This window comes from Bos indicus, chromosome 7, assembly GCF_029378745.1.
Source record: "Bos indicus isolate NIAB-ARS_2022 breed Sahiwal x Tharparkar chromosome 7, NIAB-ARS_B.indTharparkar_mat_pri_1.0, whole genome shotgun sequence".
In the NCBI taxonomy this organism is placed as follows: Eukaryota; Metazoa; Chordata; class Mammalia; order Artiodactyla; family Bovidae; genus Bos; species Bos indicus.
The window spans coordinates 20,121,369-20,139,075 of NC_091766.1; the positions used below are offsets into that span (position 1 = coordinate 20,121,369).

General features: G+C 58.9%; 2 protein-coding genes across 3 annotated transcripts; one reads left to right on the top strand and one right to left on the bottom strand.

Moving 5' to 3' along the window:
* Window positions 1–1,174: 1,174 nt before the first annotated feature.
* On the top strand, window positions 1,175–11,006 carry MFSD12 (major facilitator superfamily domain containing 12). Its single transcript, XM_070793123.1, has 10 exons — window positions 1,175–1,612; window positions 5,254–5,464; window positions 7,106–7,244; window positions 7,340–7,522; window positions 7,817–7,909; window positions 7,994–8,086; window positions 8,567–8,737; window positions 8,822–8,916; window positions 9,931–10,061; window positions 10,188–11,006. Exons 1-10 carry the CDS (start codon window positions 1,315–1,317, stop codon window positions 10,202–10,204), a joined length of 1,431 nt encoding a protein of 476 aa, XP_070649224.1. The 5' UTR covers window positions 1,175–1,314; the 3' UTR covers window positions 10,205–11,006.
* On the bottom strand, window positions 8,275–16,641 carry TEKTIP1 (tektin bundle interacting protein 1). 2 transcript variants are annotated; one of them, XM_070793124.1, is made up of 4 exons: window positions 14,547–15,613; window positions 11,699–11,937; window positions 11,479–11,604; window positions 8,275–11,391 (listed from the first exon to the last, which is right to left on the bottom strand). In XM_070793124.1, exons 1-4 carry the CDS (start codon window positions 14,921–14,923, stop codon window positions 11,213–11,215), a joined length of 921 nt encoding a protein of 306 aa, XP_070649225.1. In that variant the 5' UTR covers window positions 14,924–15,613; the 3' UTR covers window positions 8,275–11,212. The 2 variants fall into 2 exon arrangements, with proteins under 2 accessions (XP_070649225.1, XP_070649226.1); XM_070793125.1 differs by lacking the exon at window positions 11,479–11,604 and having other exon boundaries at window positions 14,547–16,641.
* Window positions 16,642–17,707: the final 1,066 nt, after the last annotated feature.

Below are 17,707 nucleotides of genomic sequence, written 5' to 3' on the forward strand. Positions count from 1 at the left end.
TTGGGAGGAGAGGGTGCTGAAAAGGCTTTCTGGCTGAGAATATTAAGCGCTGATGCTTATATTCTTTTTAAAAGTTTTTACTTTATCTTATTTATTTGGCTGGGCCAGGTCTTAGTTGTGGCATGCAGCATCTAATTCTATGATCAGGGATCAAACCCAGGTCCCCTGCGTTGGGAGGGCGGAGTCTTAGCCACTGGACCACCAGGGAAGTCCCATGACGCTTAGATCCTTTTAAACATACAGCATATCCATTCTAGAGCTGGGGAGTCCCAGGAAGAGATGGGACTTGTCCCAGCAGGAGGAGCTCGGAGTGGATGGGGCCGGACCTGGATCCCGGCCTCTGGTTCCGGAGTGCAGGTTTTATACCACTGCTGGTGGAGACCCGGAGGCCGGGGGGAACTGCACCAAACGCTTGGAGGAACTTGAAATTGTGTGCGCGATGACCCAATCGTGGCGAGGGGTGCGGGGGGTGGGGGGTGGGGGGTGGGGGAAGGCGTTGGAAGGAGGATGGAGAGGGGTCCAGACCGCTGGCCTCAGAGTCGCATGCACCTGACTCACGATGAGCCCCAAGGCGGTGTCTCGCTTGTGAAATGGGAGACTTGCTCCGCCTCCTGCTCTGCTGGGAGGAGAAAATCCACGTGGGCGCTTGGCACGGTCAGCGCTCATAAATGCCAGCTGGTGTTAATATTTTTATCATCCCCATTATCGTTAATAACTAATTAATTACAACTAATGTGTCCTCTCTGCGTCGGACTGGGTCTCTCCAGGCCAGGAAATCACCGGGCCCCAGGCGAGGTCGGACTCGGACCGCTCTTCCACCCATCCGCGTCCCCAGCCCACCCTGTCCTCCTTGGCCCACAAGAGGCCTCGTAAATTTGCGGGCAGCCTGAAACGGCATGGGTCTTAAGGCGCGAGTCTGATTAGGAGAGCCCTTAGCGTCGCCCCCCACCTGCGTGGGAGGGGGTCCGCAAACCAATGATAGGAAACGTGGGCGCTAGGACCCAGCAGCCCCGGCGGGGCTGAACCCGCTGGCACCCGGCGTCGAGAACCTATTTGCCCCCGGGCCACGCCCCCCCTCGTGATGATTGGCTTGCCTTCTCCGGTATGCGGCTCCGATTGGCGAGAGTGGACGCCGCTCCCGAGATTCCCCTCCCCACCCGAGGTTGTCCCGGGTCCACCAGCACCACCCCTGCAAAAGCGCTCGGCGGGGTGGGGCGGAGGAGAGGCGCCCCTGGGAGAACTGGACGCGGAGATCCCGGCTTGGGGGTACAATCTGCCAGCGCCGGACGGACGGGCCGAGTCCGGAGCGCCGCCATGGGCCCGGGGCCCCCGGCTGCCGGTGCCGGAGCGCCCCTGCGACCGCTGTCCCTGGTCGCGCGGCTGAGCTACGCTGTGGGCCACTTCCTCAATGACCTATGCGCGTCCATGTGGTTCACCTACCTGCTGCTCTACCTGCACTCGGTGCGCGCCTACAGCTCGCGCGGCGCCGGCCTGCTGCTACTGCTCGGCCAGGTGGCCGACGGGCTGTGCACACCCCTGGTGGGCTTCGAGGCTGACCGCGCCGCAGGCCGCTGCGCCCGCTTCGGCCCGCGCAAGGCCTGGCACCTGGTCGGTAAGCCCCAGTCCGGCCTCCCTCATCCGACTGCCGGCCCCTCTGTCCCACTGCTCAGTCCTCTATCTGCGCAGCCCATGAGCCTTCCCATCGGTCCACTTGACTGCTCTGTAGTCTTTGTCTGTCTGATGGCTGACCCGTGGAGCCTCCTCCATGTGACTCTGGGTGTGACCCTCTAGGGTCACTTTTCTTCATCTGTCTGACGCTCAGGGGCACCCTGAACCCTCTCTGGGTTGGATCTTCCTGCCAGTGCCTCCACTGTCAGTCTGTCTGGTCTGGCCTGACTTCTCTCTGTTTGTATGAGAGTGACCACCGATGGCAGCTCAGAGTTAGGTTGCCTAGAACCCCGTGTTGCTCTCTGTCCCCTCAGTGCACTTTGTCCATATGTCTTCTGCCCCATCTTGGGCAACGTGGCAATTGGTGACTTTGGGGAGCTGCCCTGGGAACTGGGTTGTGGGCTGGGTGAGCCAGAAAGGTCAGGGTTCTGTGCTTGTCCCGCTGATGGGATGGGGTTCTGCAGAGAAGGTTATGGGGTTACCCTCTGTTCCTTCTGGGGGAGTTGCCTGGACTAGAGGGCTGTCTGAGAGGGGAGGAGGTAGGTATCACAGGGCTGGGAGTACCCTCCCCAGTGCACACCCCTGATAAGGCCCAGCTCCTAGAGTCCCTCCTCTGCCCGCCTGGACCCTGGGCCCTGAGATTAGCTGCGGGCCACTTTGCCTACTGTTCTCTCCCTGGCAGAAGTACTAGCCACATCCTGGCACTTGGGGCACGCCAGGCATTTCAGAAAGCAAAGCCAGGAATCCTGCCACTTATGAGAATTCAGGGTGGTAGCTTTTCAAGTGCCAGGAGGGCCGGCTAGTATCTCCCTGCCCCCTGGAAACAGTGACTGAAGAGGCAGTTATTTGCCCTGGGCCCTTGTGAGTGACATATTTGCAAGGTTCAGCAGACCTCCAGGTTGCCTGCAGGTGGCCAGCTTTGCTGTGTCTGCAGCGGCTTAGGGCTGGATTTCAGGTTTCTTAGACACTGAGCACGCTCAGGCTGTTAGACAAGCAGCCAGGGAGGGGAGCAGGTAGAGGCAGGTGACTCAGACCGCAGATGGAGGTGTCCCTCCACAGGCTCACATTGGGATCGCTTACAGAGCCAAACCCACAATCTTGAATGCAATTTTGTTCATAATAGTTGGGTAGGCTTGTTGACACACACACCAAACAGGTCGTTCCTGGGCCAAAGAGGTGTGAGGACTCTTTTTGTTTTCTGGGATGGACAGACGAGACCCTTCTAAGGAGACGGAGCCTGCGGTGGGTAGGTGGCCCTGGCAGTGGATGCTGCCTGTGCCAGGGCCCTGGGATGGGACCTGGTAGCAGCGCTACTAAAAAAGCGACTTCCCCTTTTGTAATCAGAGGGCTGAGCTTCAGTGAGGGTCTCACCTGACCCCAGACCAAAATCTAAGTCTCCTAAACTGAAGGCTTTGTGTTTAGGCAAAACAGGTGTGGGGCATGGTGCCCCAACCAGATATCAAGGCATCTCCCTGCACCCTCCCCCTGCCTTGGGGTTAGCACATAGGAAGATCCAGAAAGATCTGTGGGGAGAGGAAGCCAGGGTGGCCCCTTGTGAGGCTTGATAAGGTGACTTGAATAAAGGTCACCTTGGCCACAGTGCCCACTTTCACTCTATTTTGCCCCTGAATCTGTGGGTAGTGGGGACAGACTTGATGTTCACCTTAATGAGCATCTGTGCTCCGCTTCTAGCCCACGGAGGACCCAGAGAGCACATGGATACTCCTGTGGGGTCCAGGTTGGGGCAGGTGGGTAGACTGGACTTCATAAGGAAGAAGCAGAGCACTGGAGGGGGCATTAGCTTGGGGGTTTTGGAGGATGAATAGAAGTGTGTGTTTATGGGGCAGCATTCCAAGTAGTTGAAACAGCATTTGCAAAGGTGTGAAGTCTCATGGCTTTGAAGTTGCTGAGACAGGAAGTGGCTCAGAGTAGTAGGAGCTCCCAATTTCATTAACTCTTAATCCTCACACCCATCTTGTGGGGTATTTTCATTAGCTGCCTTTTCTGGAGGCAAAGGCCCAGAGATGTAAAGTCACTTCCCAAAGTTCCGCAGCCAGGCAGCCTGGGGCGCTGACAATGGTTAACTACCTGAGCAGTGGCAGGGTAGAGTCCGGCCACGGCAGCACATTCTTCTGACCAGAGTCTACAGTTCCTGTCTGGCCCTGAGTGGCAGCCAGACCTCCAGGCATCTAGAGGGGCCCGGGGTGCCCCTCCCAGGCACCAGTTCCAGAGAAATAGTGAGGGTGGTTTGGGTTTCAGTTCCCAATCCCTGGACTGCGGGGGCGGGCCCAGGGTCTGGGGGATGAGGTCACCTCCGGAGCCGGAGCCAGGGCAGGAAAGAGGAAGAACTGAAGTCTGACTCTAGGCCCTCCGGGGATGGGAGGAGAAGGGTGGAGGGCTGGACTCTTCGTTCCGTAGCTCACTCTGTGGGCCTCAGTTTCCTCATCAGGAAATGGGGTTAATAATAACGTGTACTGCTTTGGGCTGTAAACAGAGGCCACTGTTATTATTCACTCACTGAAAAGATCTTGGTGCGCCAGGCTCTGTAATGGGTGCCAGGGACACAGAAGTGACTTGGAGAGACCTGTTACCCACCCTCAGACAGACAGGCAGACAGAGAATTCCTGTGAGTGCTAAGGGATGTGAAGGAGAGAAAGCAGGGTTCAGGCAGTGTCAGGGTGGGGAGGGGACTGCTGGCAATGGAGCTGGTGAGGGCGCAGCTTTTTGGAGGAGGTGACATTTGAGTTGAGTCCCAAGGGATGGAGAGGAATGGGTCTTGCTCAGATGTCGTGGGGAGAAGCATTCCAGGCAGAGGGCACAGATGGTGCCAAGGCCCTGGGGCAGGAGGAAAAGCTGGAGGCCCAGTACCTGGAGCAGAGCAAGCTGAGGGGAGGAGGGGGGAGGAGGGGAGGGCAGGGAGGGTACGGGGCAGGTCGGCAGGGCCTCTGAGGCCTCGGGAAGGACCTGTGCTTGTTCTGAGGAATTAGGGTATTTTCCAGGAAGAGGCCCCCTCATGCTCTGATGGGGACACTAGGGTTCAGGGAAGGCAGGGTCCAACCAGCCCCACCCAGCATCACCTGGTAGGAACTGGGAAGAAAAATCCTCCTTGGTGGGGAGGCAGGAAGGGGAAGTGGTGGGCACTTCCCCAGGGGACCCCTCAGCGCTCTTTCAACTTGCTGCATGGCCTCAAGCTCTGCTTCAGTTTCTCGAGCTGTCACCTAGAGGGCGAGCTGGGGGAGTCCTGAGCTGGCATGGGGCCCCCCATTGCTGCCCCTTCCCCCTCGTGGTTCGGCATGTGACCTCCTGTGTGTGCTTCCCCGCCGCACACAAGGGGCAGGTCGCCTGGATGGGGAGGCCCAGCTCCTCTGTCCTGTTTGGGTGTGTGTCCTCAGGGGGACCCCTAGATCTGTCTGCCTTAGTTTCCCAATCGGTCACAGGGCTGTGAGCCCAGGGAGCCTGGGGCTCTGGCCCTCACTCACTGTGTAGCCGTGTCTGTGTCTGGGTCTGGCCCCATCCGGTTGCCTGGGGGGCCCAGGGCCGTTGGGAAGGCCTGCGATGTGCCCTCCCCATTCTGCTTGTCCACAGGCACCATCTGTGTCTTGCTGTCCTTCCCCTTCATCTTCAGCCCCTGCCTGGGCTGCGGGGCCGCCACACCTGAGTGGGCCGCCCTCCTCTACTACGGGCCCTTCATTGTGATCTTCCAGTTCGGCTGGGCTGCTACACAAATCGCCCACCTCAGCCTCATCCCAGAGCTCGTCACCAACGACCACGAGAAGGTGGAGCTCACAGCTCTGAGGTACTACCTTTGGGGCAGGGCAGGGTGGGGCAGGGGGCCCAGGGCAACCTATCACATCTGAGCTCTGCTTGGCTGTGTGGCTCTGGGTCTCAGCCCCAGAATGGACATCCGTCAATCAGTGTATCATTAAGCTGTTGCCGCGTAACAAATAGCACCACATCAGCAGCTTCAGACAGCACATACGGGACTGCCTCACAGTTCTGGCAGGTGAGGAGTCTGGCTTAGCTTAGCTGGGTTCTCAGGTTGAGGTGTTGGCTGAGGTTTCAGGTCCCTCTGCCCCGCTTACGTTGTCATCATTTGCTGTGTTTGCGTCCTTTTAGAAGTCCTGGCGTTTGCTGCTGCTTTGTGGCCAGCATGAGAGTCTCTGATCTCAGGGACGGTGTGTGAGCCTTCTTCTTTCTGAGGGTCACTGGATTAGATCAGGCCCACCCAGGATGTGCTCAGTCGTTCAGTCGTGTCCAACTCTTTGCGACCCCATGAACTGTAGCCCACCAGACACCTCTGTCCATGGGATTTTCCAGGCAAGAATACTGGAGTGGGTTGCCATTTCCTTCTCCAGGAGGCCCACCAAGGATAGTCTGTCTTAATTACATCTGCAAAATCCCTTGATCTTTGCCATAGGATGTTATCTTAACATGGCCTGACATCCCATTGTATTCATAGGTTCCATTCCCCAAAGGGGGGAGGTTAGATGGAGAGGAAGCAGGGCAGGGGGATCTCTGGGCATCTTAGCATCCTGCCTGTCACATGTGGGTACAGCTGGCCCCCAGCTCATCCACTGACTTGCTTAAAGGTGGCGATTCTAGGTGTGGTGGTAGCAGGAGCCCTTTAGAACACTTGTTGTGTGTGAGCACAGCAAACCATCTTTCATTCTCATGACAAGCCCAGGAGGTTGATTGACATGTACCCAGGGAGAGGGTTTGAGCAGAGCGGGGCCTGTGTCGGGGGAAGGGGCATCAGGAGGTGACTGTTGGGCAGGAGGGATGTCTCTCCTGCAGGTGGACGTTCAGGCATGAACGCTGGTCATGAGGCCCCGCCTGTCCGCAACCCAGTTCCCCATTAGGGCTGGGAGCTGCAGGCACTAACGGCATCGGGGGATTGCCCAATGACCAGGGCCCCCAAAGGCCCCAGCTGCAGGGGGCGGGCTGGGCTCATAGAAGTCAAGCTCCGGGTGCTTTCTACCCACAAGAGCTTTACCAAGCCTGCCTCGTGACTCTGTGGGTGTTCTTGTTTTAACTTTCAGAAAGGGAAACGGAGTCCCAGTGAGACCCAGAGGCTCCTTATCTGGTGAGGCCCTGGGGGACAGGGCTCAGGGGCTACAGGCAGGTGCGGGCCCAGGTGACTCTGCCCATTGAAGCCCAGGGTTTCTGAGTATCTCAGGTCTCTGAGTTGCAGCCCTGACTCGGCCCTGCAGGACCTCGTGGTGGAGTCTTGGTTCAGAGCAGGAAGTCTGATAACGTGGAGGCTGGGGAAACTGAGGCCAGCAGAGGATTTCCGGGGACTACCTGCTGTGTTGGTGGCTGACATCATGTGGCCAGGACTTCCCCAGGCATGGCCAGCATCTCTGACTGGGTGACCGCCTGGGAAGGAAGTGGTTGTGTGGCTTCTGGGTGGCCTCTCTGAGACCTGACTGTCCCGCAGGTACGCCTTCACTGTGGTGGCCAACATCACCGTCTATGGAGCTGCCTGGCTTCTGCTACACCTGCAGGGCTCTCCCCACACCGGCCCCACTGAGGATGTCAGCGACCAGCTGGGGGTCCAGGATGTGCCAGTGTTCCGGGTGAGCTGTGGGGGCTGGGAGGGGTGCTCCCAAGGTCCTGAACTTAGGGTTGGGGCCAAGTGTCACTGCTGACCCCTCTCCTACCCGGTCCCCAGAATCTCTCCCTGCTGGTGGTGGGTGTCGGAGCTGTCTTCTCACTGCTGTTCCACCTGGGCACCAGGGAAGGGCGCCGGCGGCAGGTGGAGGAGGCCGGTGAACACAGCCCCCTGTTGGCTCCCTCTACCACCCAGCCCTTGCTGCTCTGGAAACACTGGCTTCGGGAGCCAGCCTTTTATCAGGTATGACAGCGGGGAGAGGGAGGTCAAACAAGGTTGGGGTTGATGCTCCTCCCCCACCAGGGCCCTCACTGTGCCGGGCTGCAGGCAGAGATGGCAGACACTAGAGGAAATGTACCCCTTCCCAAGTCCACACCCAGGACAGACATTACTAATAGATCCCTGCCATCTTCTCCACCTGACCAGCTAGGCGGTCACTACTAATGGTCAGGTGCCAGCTGCAGGGTGGCGAGCTACAGGGTGACTCATCCTGACTTGCAGCCCTGCCCCCCTGCCCCATGCTCCGTGTGTTCCTAGGTTGGCCTGCTGTACATGAGCACGAGGCTCATTGTAAACCTGTCCCAGACGTACATAGCCATGTACCTCACCTACTCCCTCCACCTGCCCAAGGTGAGCCGGGTGGGCAGGCTGGGGCAGGGGTCCCTGCGCCTGCTGAGCCAGGCCCGACGTGCTTGCGCCCTCTCCACCCCACAGAGGTTCATCGCCACCATCCCGCTGGTGATGTACCTTAGCGGTTTCTGCTCCTCCTTCCTCATGAAGCCAGTGAACAAGTGCATCGGGAGGAATGTGAGTGGGAAGGTGGGGAGGGGGGTGCCCCCAGAACCTTGGCAACTCCAGACAGAGCACCCACATCCTACAGGAACCCCAAGATGGGAAACGAGTTGTAGAACCTGGGCTTTGAGCACACTGTGACCACCCACAGCCCTCTAGAGGTCAGGAGTGGGGGTAGTGGGTATGACTGAGGAACCAAACACTTCACTTGATTTCCTTTATTAACTCGTGTTGAGACATGAGTAGCCACCAGTCTCTAGTGGCAGCCATGACAGACAGCTTAGCTGTAGAACATGCGCTCCATGGATCACTCCGTATCAGCAGGCTCAGAACCTCGGAATTCTCTGAGGTCAGAGTGGGGGCTCCTTAGGGATGACCCAACTCAGTCCTCTTGTTTGCTGGGGCTGGGGGCCGGATTAGAGACCAGAAAGGGCTGGTGTCTGGCTCAGGCCTGCCCAATGAGGTGGGCCTGACGCCGGGCTGGGTGCTCTGCAGATGACCTACTTCGTGGGCCTTCTGGTGATTCTGGCCTTTGCAGCCTGGGTGGCGCTGGCAGAGGAGCTGGGCATGGCTGTGTATGTGGCGGCTGTGTTGCTGGGCATGGGCTGTGCCACCATCCTTGTCACCTCATTGGCCATGACGGCTGACCTCATCGGTCCTCACACGGTAGGGCTGCTGAGTGGGGCCAAGTCGAGGTTGGGGACTGGGGCCGAGCCTGGGGTGCTGACCCCCCTGCCTGTGTCCCCCTAGCACAGTGGAGCCTTCGTGTATGGCGCCATGAGCTTCTCGGACAAGGTGGCCAATGGGCTGGCAGTTATGGCCATCCAGAGCCTGCACCCCTGCTCGTGAGTACCCCATCCAACCATCGTCATGTCTAGTAAGGTGTGCCAAGCCTGTGTTGTATGCCAGGCACTGCCCGCAGACTATGGATTCCATGACTGACAGAAGATCCCAATACAGTGGTGGTGGCCTCAAAGTCAGGGAGACCAGGTTATTCCCCATTTCCAGCACCCATTTATTCAGAGTGGACAGTGTGTCCTGTGCTGGGCACTGACAACACAAAGATGGGTTGGATGACGGGAGTGGACAGGGCAGTGGGAAAGCCTGGAATCCCTGTCATTCAGATCCTTAGGCCTTAGGGTTCCAGGCACAGTACTATCCAATGAATAAATATGTATGAGGGCGTGAAGGACACTACTTAGGGAGGCCCACTAGGGAAAGAGGTCAGGAAGGCCTCCTTGAGGTGACATGGGATCCGAGACATGGTGGATGTCAGGGATTTCTAGGTAAATGGAGAGGAAGAGCCTGTGCAAAGGCCCTGAGGCAGGACCAGGCCTGGTGTGTTGAAAGAACAGTGGAGAAGGCCTGGGTGTCTGGAGAGTGAGGAGGCCAGGGCAGGGAGGGGATGGTGCAGGTCGTGCAGGGGCAGAAGCAGGGGAGGATGACTGCAGGAGTAGGGGGCTGGGGTGGGGGTGGCTCTGAGCCCTGTGGGCAGAGGAGGGGTGGGCCTGACTCAGTTGCTCACTGAGCCCTCTAGTGGCTGCTGGAAGGACAGATGGGGCAGTGAAGGAGGGAACGGGAGGGGACTAGGGTGTAGGGTGGTGAGGGTGGTGCTGGGCTGGACTGGGTTGGGGGTCCCGAGGGAGGACAAATGGGGAGTCTGGGATAGACTTTGAAGGCAGAGCTGACCTTATTGGGTGAGGTATCAGATGCTGGAGGGGATAAGGGGGTGGAGGGTGACCCCTGGCCCTGGCCTGAGTGCCAGGAAAGCTTGGGCACCAGCTGAGAGGAGTAGGAGGTCCAGCCTGGAGCCGGAGGGTACCTAGTGATAACTCTCACTCCCTCTTGCTCCTCCCCAGCTTGGAGCTCTGCTGCAAAGCCTGTGTGGCTTTCTACCACTGGGTGATGGTGGTCGTGACGGGTGGTGTGGGCGTGGCCGCCACCATGGCTCTGTGCAGTCTCCTGGTCTGGCCCATCCGCCTTCGGAGATGTGAGTCGTAGGCGCCCCCACCCCACAAAAGCCCCAACTAGTCCTGGGTGGTGGTAGGTCTGGGACAGCGGGGCCAGAACTGGCTGGCCCATCCCCCCAACCCCACTCCCACCGCTTTTCTTGCAGGGGACCCTGGAGCCTAGCCCTGACCCCACTCGGTGGTCCCTTGCCCTTTGTAAATTAACCTCGACTGTGAACATCTGATGTCCAGAGGCCTGGAGCAGCCCCTCTGCTCCCTCCCCTGCATTGTCCTGTCTCTGCCTGGCTGTGGGTGGAGGTCAGGATGGGTGAGGTCCCAGCAGCTTATCCCTGCTGGGGTAAGGGGAGAACACCGAGCTGGTGGGATTCTTGTGATTTGGTGTACTCCAGTGCCAACTCTTCCAATACTCCTGCCTGGAGGAGTATTGAAGTATTGAAAATCCCATGGATGGAGGAGCCTGGTAGGCTGCAGTCCATGGGGTCGCTGAGGGTTGGACACGACTGAGCGACTTCACTTTCATTTTTCACTTTCATGGATTGGAGAAGGAAATGGCAACCCACTCCAGTGTTCTTGCCTGGAGAATCCCAGGGACGGGGGAGCCTGGTGGGCTGCCGTCTATGGGGTCGCACAGAGTCGGACACGACTGAAGTGACTTAGCAGCAGCAGCAGCAGTGCCAACTCTAACCCACCTCCCACCGTCTGGATGATAGAGGTGCTTTGTGTTATGTGGGGCCGGATATGAGGGTCGTGGGTCCAGGGGCTGCATGGAGCTCAGCCCTGGCCAGCCAAGGGTTTCCTGGGTGCTGGAAGGCCCTGGAGGACAGAGCTGTCGCTGAGCCTGCCAGGAGCCCAAACCCTGGCCGTGGAGGCGTCGAGGATCCGCGTGCCTGGCTGGGGTCCCCGAGTGCAATCCCCTGCGCCCAGGCCACTGCTGACCGTGAATAAAGAGCTGCCTGGGGCCAGAACTCTCTGCCTTGGCGGTTTGCCTGGGGCCCAGGGCGAGGCCGGAGTGGGCGTCTGTCTGCCCCTGCCTCGAGTTTGGTCACCAAGGTCTCCCTTTATCTGACTGCCCCCAGGCCTCGGCCCCAGAGGTGGACGGACGCCCAGGGCGGGTGGGAGTGGTGGCGCCTGCACCCCTGCAGAGCCGCCTCGGGCAGCAGCACGATCTTTATCAGTGACTGGGTGTATAGACAGGCGGGGGCCGCTGGTTGGTGGCGGGACAGTAGGGTTCCAGGCCCCACTGCCGGTAGTTCTGGGCGGTGTAGCGCGGGCGCTGGGGCGCTGACAGGTACCGCACGTAGTCAGACGCCCGCCATAGCGGTTCCACCCCGAAACGGTGCCTGTTGATGGCTGTGGGGCGGGGCCAGGACCCGGTCACGGCTGGCCCCGCCCCTTGGCGGTCCCGCCCCGAGCCCCGCCCCCTGCCCCCCGCCTCACCGAATTCTTTGCCCCTGATGGGCCTGTCCTTCCACAGCACGCTTCCCCACCGAGTGCTGGGGTCTGTGTACTGGGCGGGAATGATGGGGTCGTACCAGGCCGTCTCCCGCAGACGCTGGGTGTAGGCTGCGGGGTGGGGGTTGGGGTCAGCTCCGCACCTCCGGCCCCACCTGTTTTCCAGGCCTGGGGACGGTGGGGGAAGGTAGGGGCGGGAGCTCACCCGAGGGCAGGCTGCGCTCCCGGTGGCCATAGCACCCGTGCCAGCGGGCATAGGCCTCACGGTACGGGCTGTCCGGAGCCCGCGGGAGCGTGTACCAGGCTTCCCGGGAGTCCGAGTTGGTCAGGCCCGTGTACCACAGCTGGCCGGCCGCGTCGCGTCCCATGGGCGTGTACTTCCAGCGCGTGGCCTGTTTGATGGCCGGAGTCCAGCGGGGCCCCTCCTGGGACAGGTAGTCATCGCTGTGGGCAGGGGGCGGGAGGAGAAAGACTGAGCTTGCAGCCCCCCTGCCCTCCCTGGGCCTCTCTCCTCTTTGCTGGCATCTTGGTGCAGAGGCAGAGGCCCTGTCAGAGGTGCGGGAGGCTGCCCCCGTAGCCCCTCCTCCCTACCCCATCCTCCCCGACCCCCAGGAGCCTCTTAAATGTTTCTTCACCTTTTCTGCTTTTCTTGCCTCTACCAAGTCCCTTGTCCAACCTCACAGACCTGCAGGCCCTTTCCCCCAGGAAGCTACCCTGGCCTGGAAGTGTGCTGGAAGTGGTCACAGCTACAGCTGAGTGAGTGGCCCAGGTTTACCTGTCACTGGTCTGGCCTGGGAGCCATGGGCTGGGGATCCAGGGAAAACGTGTAGAGGGGCCCAGGCTCCCAGGAAGTGCCCTCACCATTCCTCCAAGTCCCCAGGAGCACCTAGGTGCTAAGACTGGCTCACATTTAAAGAAGCACCTATGCCTCCTGTTCCAGGGGCCTCTGGTACAGAGCCTCTCCCAGGCTAGCACCTCAGGAGGGCTTCCCGGAGGAGGAGGTAACAGTGATGTGAGGCGAGCAGCTCGTGTAAAGGTCGTGGGGCAGCGGGGGAAGATGTAAGAACTGAGGCTTGCAGAGCCGGGGCAAGTGGAAATATGCTGATGGTGACACTAAAACCTCAAGGAGGCATCATTAAAACTAAAGCTCCCCTTCCAAACATCCCAGCAGCACCACTGCCCAAGGGACAGAGGTGGGCACCTGCGGTGACCTGGCAGTCTAGCTCCAGGGACGTGGGTGCCCCAGGGAATGAGGCTGTGACCCCAAGATGGTGCCAGCAGGGCTGCTGACTAAACCATCTCCTATGTGCCTGCTTGGGGTTCTCACCCCACAGGGCAAACTAGAAAGAGGAGAGCGTGGCCTGCTGTGTTTGGGGCACAGGTCTTGGGAAGTGGCCATGGGCTGGGTTTGCTGCTTGCAGGGAGGGGAGTTGCGGGACCCTCTGGCAGGCCCTACCCTTTTGAGCTACAAAATGAACTGAAACCACAAAGCGCACGTGGTTTGTGGAAAGGAATTTAAACAGTCTAAAACAACACACAATGAAAAGTGTCTGTGTCAATTATTACCTCAAAAAATAAAAACACTGCATTACAGCTGAAAGAAAAACGTTTTTTCCCTAATAAATGAAGGCTTCTCGGTCTAGAATCGAGAGACCTACTGGCATTTAAATAAACGTGTTGTGCTTAGTTGCTCAGTCGTGTCTGACTCTGTGACCCCATGGACTGTAGCTCGCCAGGCTCCTCTGTCCATGGGGATTCTCCAGCCAAGAATACTGGAGTGGGTTGCCATGCCCTCCTCCAGGGGATCTTCCTAACCGAGGGATGGAACCCAGGTCTCTTGCATTGCAGGTAGATTCTTTACCACCTCAGTCACCAGGGAAGCCCACTGTTTAAATAGAGCACTGAAAAAAATTCATCTCCCATGCCAGCCCTGACCCCCCGTTATTCCCCAGCCCTCACAGCAGTCCTGTACTCATTGCTGTCCATTCCCTTGCAGCAGCAGTCTGTGCATGCACCCGTGTCCCACTGCACACCTGTGGGACCCTGCAATTGAGGTGGCACAGCTTTTCTTAATTTTCTTGGAAATGCAGCACCCAAGGTACTCGCTCCCCTTTTTTTGTAAAGCTGGATAGTATACCATTATAGTTTATTAATGATTAATGGATCTTCTAGTGGGTTGAAGGTGTCACCCAAGTTCCTGTCCACCTGGAATCTCTGAATATGACCTTATTTGGAGATATGGTCTTAGCAGATTAACTCCAGAGGGGGTGGGGCTTCCCTGGGGGCTCAGTGGTAAAGAATCCACCTGTGCCAATGTAGGAGACACGTGTGCAATCCCTGGTCCAGGAAGATCCTACATGCCGTGAAGCAACTAAAGCCTGTGTGCCTACTGAGACTGTGCCTTCAAGCCCAGGAGTCACAACTACTGAAGCCTGAATATGTGCTCCACAGCAGAAGAACCTGCTGTAATGAGAAGCCCATGCAGCAACTAAGACCCAGCACAGCCCAAAAAAGGGTCACGCTGGGTCAGGGAGGCCCTAACATGACCCTGATGCAGACTCCCAGTAAGGCAGGGGATCTGGACGGGCAGGGGAGAAGATCACGTGATGCGGAGGCAGTGTGGGTTATGCCTTTACAAGCCAAGGGATACCACAGACCGCCTGCACCCCCAGAGCCCAGAGGGTCAGGGGACAGGCGCCCCCTTGTGGCCTCAAGAGGCCCCCAACCCTGCAGACAGACAGCTTGGTCTTGACCTCAGCCCCCGGAGAGGGGAAGAGGGTGTATTCTGTGCCCCTTGTGGAGACTGGTCCAGCAGTGTGGGGTTCACAGGACCCTCTGCTCTGCTGGCTGTGTGCGTGCGTACGCTGTGTGTGTCGTGCAGGTATGAACCACCACGTGACCTGCATCAACTCCTGCCAGGTCCCAAGCCAGGCACGGGTGGGAGGGGATGGGTGCAGGGAGCAGCCAGGTTAGGACAGGGGAGCCTTTATGGAGAAGGACTGAGGCTGGTGGGAAGCAAACCCGGGGAGCGGCACAGGGCAGCACATGCTCACCTGTAGAGAGGCGGAGGGAAATCCACTTCCAGGGTCCCCCGGGGGACACAGGGCCAGGCAGCCTGCCGCCTCAGGGTCTGCATGTCTGCCTCTGCGTGCCTGGGGGCTCCTGCCTCCAAGTCCTGTGGGGCCATTGTTGACAGCAACAAAGGCCACCCCAGTGTCCTGGCAACAGCTGGGCCTACTGGCCCCCATCCAAGCCGCTGCCTCCCTCCCTCAGGAGAGGGGCCTGCGTTGGAGCTCTTGGGTGGGGCCGGCCCGGGGCTCGGTCCACCCGCCTCTTTTCTGTCCCCCAACACCCCCACAGGGGCATCTTGGAACAGAACCAACTTTCTGAATTCCCCTTCCACAATCTCAGCTCTACCTTCTCCCCACATCCAGTCCTTTACCCAGTTTGAGAGTCTGCACACCTGTGTTCACAATAGCACACACCACCACAGCCAGAGCGGAAGCAACCCAAACACCCACCAACCGCAGAACAGAAACCCCAAGCAGGGTCCTTCTGTGCTGGGGAACATTTCTCAACACAGAATGGAGTGATACACTGACACGACCCTAAAAGCACGACGCTCAGTGAGAGAGGCAGACACAGACGGGCACACAGGATGTGACTCCACTGATGGGAAACATCCAGAACAGGCTGATCCACAGACACAGAGGTGGGTTCCTGGTGGTCAGGGGCTGGGGAGGGGGAAGGGGGGGGTGACTGCTGATGGGGATGGGGCTTCTTTTCAGGAATGTAAATTCTGGAACTGAACAGTGATGATGGTAGCACAACATAGTATACATACTAAAAACATACTCAATTGTACACCTTAATGTTACGCACATTTCACCACATGCAAAAATACTAACAAATCTAGAACCTGGCTGTCTTTTACCATCTCCAGTGGCTTGTGGCCATAGTCCTGCCAGCACCTGCCAGGGCACAGCCTCCTCCCTGGTCCCTTCCCACCTGTGTCCAGGTCTCCACACAGCAACCTGGTCCTGTTCCACCTCCCTGGGGGTAAAGGCCCAAATCCTCTCCTCGGCCCCCCAGGCCCTGCCTGACCTCCCCCGTCCCTTTCTTTCCTTCCCCTCCTCCCTCTCTCCCCCTTGCTCATTCTGCTCCACACACACAGGTCTCCCTCCGTTCCTCCAACATGGTCCTGCTCCAGGGCCTTTGCACAGCTATGCCCACGGCTTGGGGCACCACCTCAGCCCAGCTGTTGTCTGTGCCCCACATTGGACCCTTGCTCCCACCTCAGCCCTGGGCTCAGAGCTGCCTCTTCCCAAGCCCCCCACCCCCGCTTCACGCTGTGCCTGCCACATGCACTTTAACACTTTACTGTCCACTCACCTGCAAATAGAAGCTGCTCAAGGGCAGGTCTGGACTCTGGCCTCCCTCGTCCCCGCTGCCCAGGACAAGGATCTTCACAGGATGTACCACCAGTCATGGGCATCTGCTCACTGCAGGGGCCTCACCTAATTTCTTCTAGGACCCCCTGGGGGGCCCATCCAGTGTCGCAGCTCCTCCAGCCTGGCTGCTTTCCTCCCCGTCTCACCCTCAGCTGTCAGTAACACCTTTCCCCTTTGTCAGTCTAGGAGCAATGGAAACAAGTCCTAGCCCCCTCCCCAACCACTCCCCCAGCCCAGGGCACTGAGCCAGGCCTTGCTGCATACTCATACCACCACCCCTGGGTCCACCCTCTCACTCCCACAGAACCTGCCACAGCTGGGCTGCAAGGATCAGGGATCCAAGCCTTCGGGGACACTGGCATTCCCTGTTGACCACCTGCAAGTGGCCTCCTCAGCCTGTTGACACCTGCTTGTGACATTCAGGCTGCTCTGGGGTTACGCTGAGTGCGGACCATCAGAGCCAAACACATCGACAGACTGACAGCCCCACTGGGCATGACCACGTGGTTGGCTCTCCCACCAGCCGCCCGCTCCCATGCCCAGCCCTGCCACTGCATTGGAAGACAACACATGCTTCATCATTTCTACCCTGTCTGTGCCCTCAGGTGCGGGGCCCACAAGTAGAGCCAGGCTGGGTGCGGTAGACACAGGACTGTTTTCTTATTAAAAAAAAAAAAAAGACTCAAACAAAAATAAGACCTGGACCAATGGGCATACACACGTCTGTACACACTGTCCCTCTGCCCCCTGCAAGCAGCTTGGGGCAGGCCCACCCTTCCCCAAGTTCAGACACCCGCCCACCCTCTGAATGCTAGGGCTTTAAGAGCTGTGACCCCTGTTTTCCCCAGGGGTGGGGGCAGGTCACTGCTCCCTGCCAGCGAGCCTTAACATTTGGGGACCAATTTACAGAAACACAAAAACAAATCCAAAGCAAAGTCACAAATACGTATGTACACATGCACACGCTGGCTGCTGAGGGGCAAAGGTACTCAGAACCAAGAGCAGGGCTTCTGCAGGGTCCGCCCCACCCTGTCCACGCCCATCCATGTCCTCTCGCCTCAGAAGGGAGGCATGCTCGGGCCCCTGGCCACAGCTGCCTAGCCTCCCTCCTCCGTCTCCTCCAGGTGCAGCGGAAACAGGGTGGAGCATGACAGAGAGGTGGGCCCAGAGCCAGGGGAAGCTCAGAAACTTGTGGGGGACCCTGGCTGAAGGCGCAGAGAGGACCCACTAGGGTAGCCTGGAAGGAAGGGCTGGGGAGGGCCAGGCACCCACAGGACCTGATCCTTGGGATCGATTCTGCCCTCAGACTACCCTGACTGGTCACCCTGCAAGCGCCAAGAATCACAGTTGCCTGTGACCCCGTGAGCAACAAGGAGGGCTCAGCTGGGGTAAACACATGACAGTGGACAGATCCCCCTAGAGTTCTCCTCAGATAACAAGTCCACCTCGAGATGACCTCTGGCACGTAGCATGCCTGGGGCCTGCTCCCAATGTCATGCACTCAGAGTCAGTGGGGGGTGGCCGGGTCAGGGAGAGCAGAGGTGGCTGCAGAGACCCCCTTCAAGAGGGTACGTCCCTGTGATCCCTCCTGGCCGATGGGCGTGGTGTCCAGCTGTCCTGTCCTGTGGCAGGCGTGGGCGGCGGCGGGCACATGCTTCCGGGCATAGCATGCAGCCCTGATGAGGCAGTGGTGGTGACAGGTGATGGAAGCAGCCAGTCCAGGAGTTGTCCTGCGCTGGGCACGCTGTCCGAGCCGGGGCCGC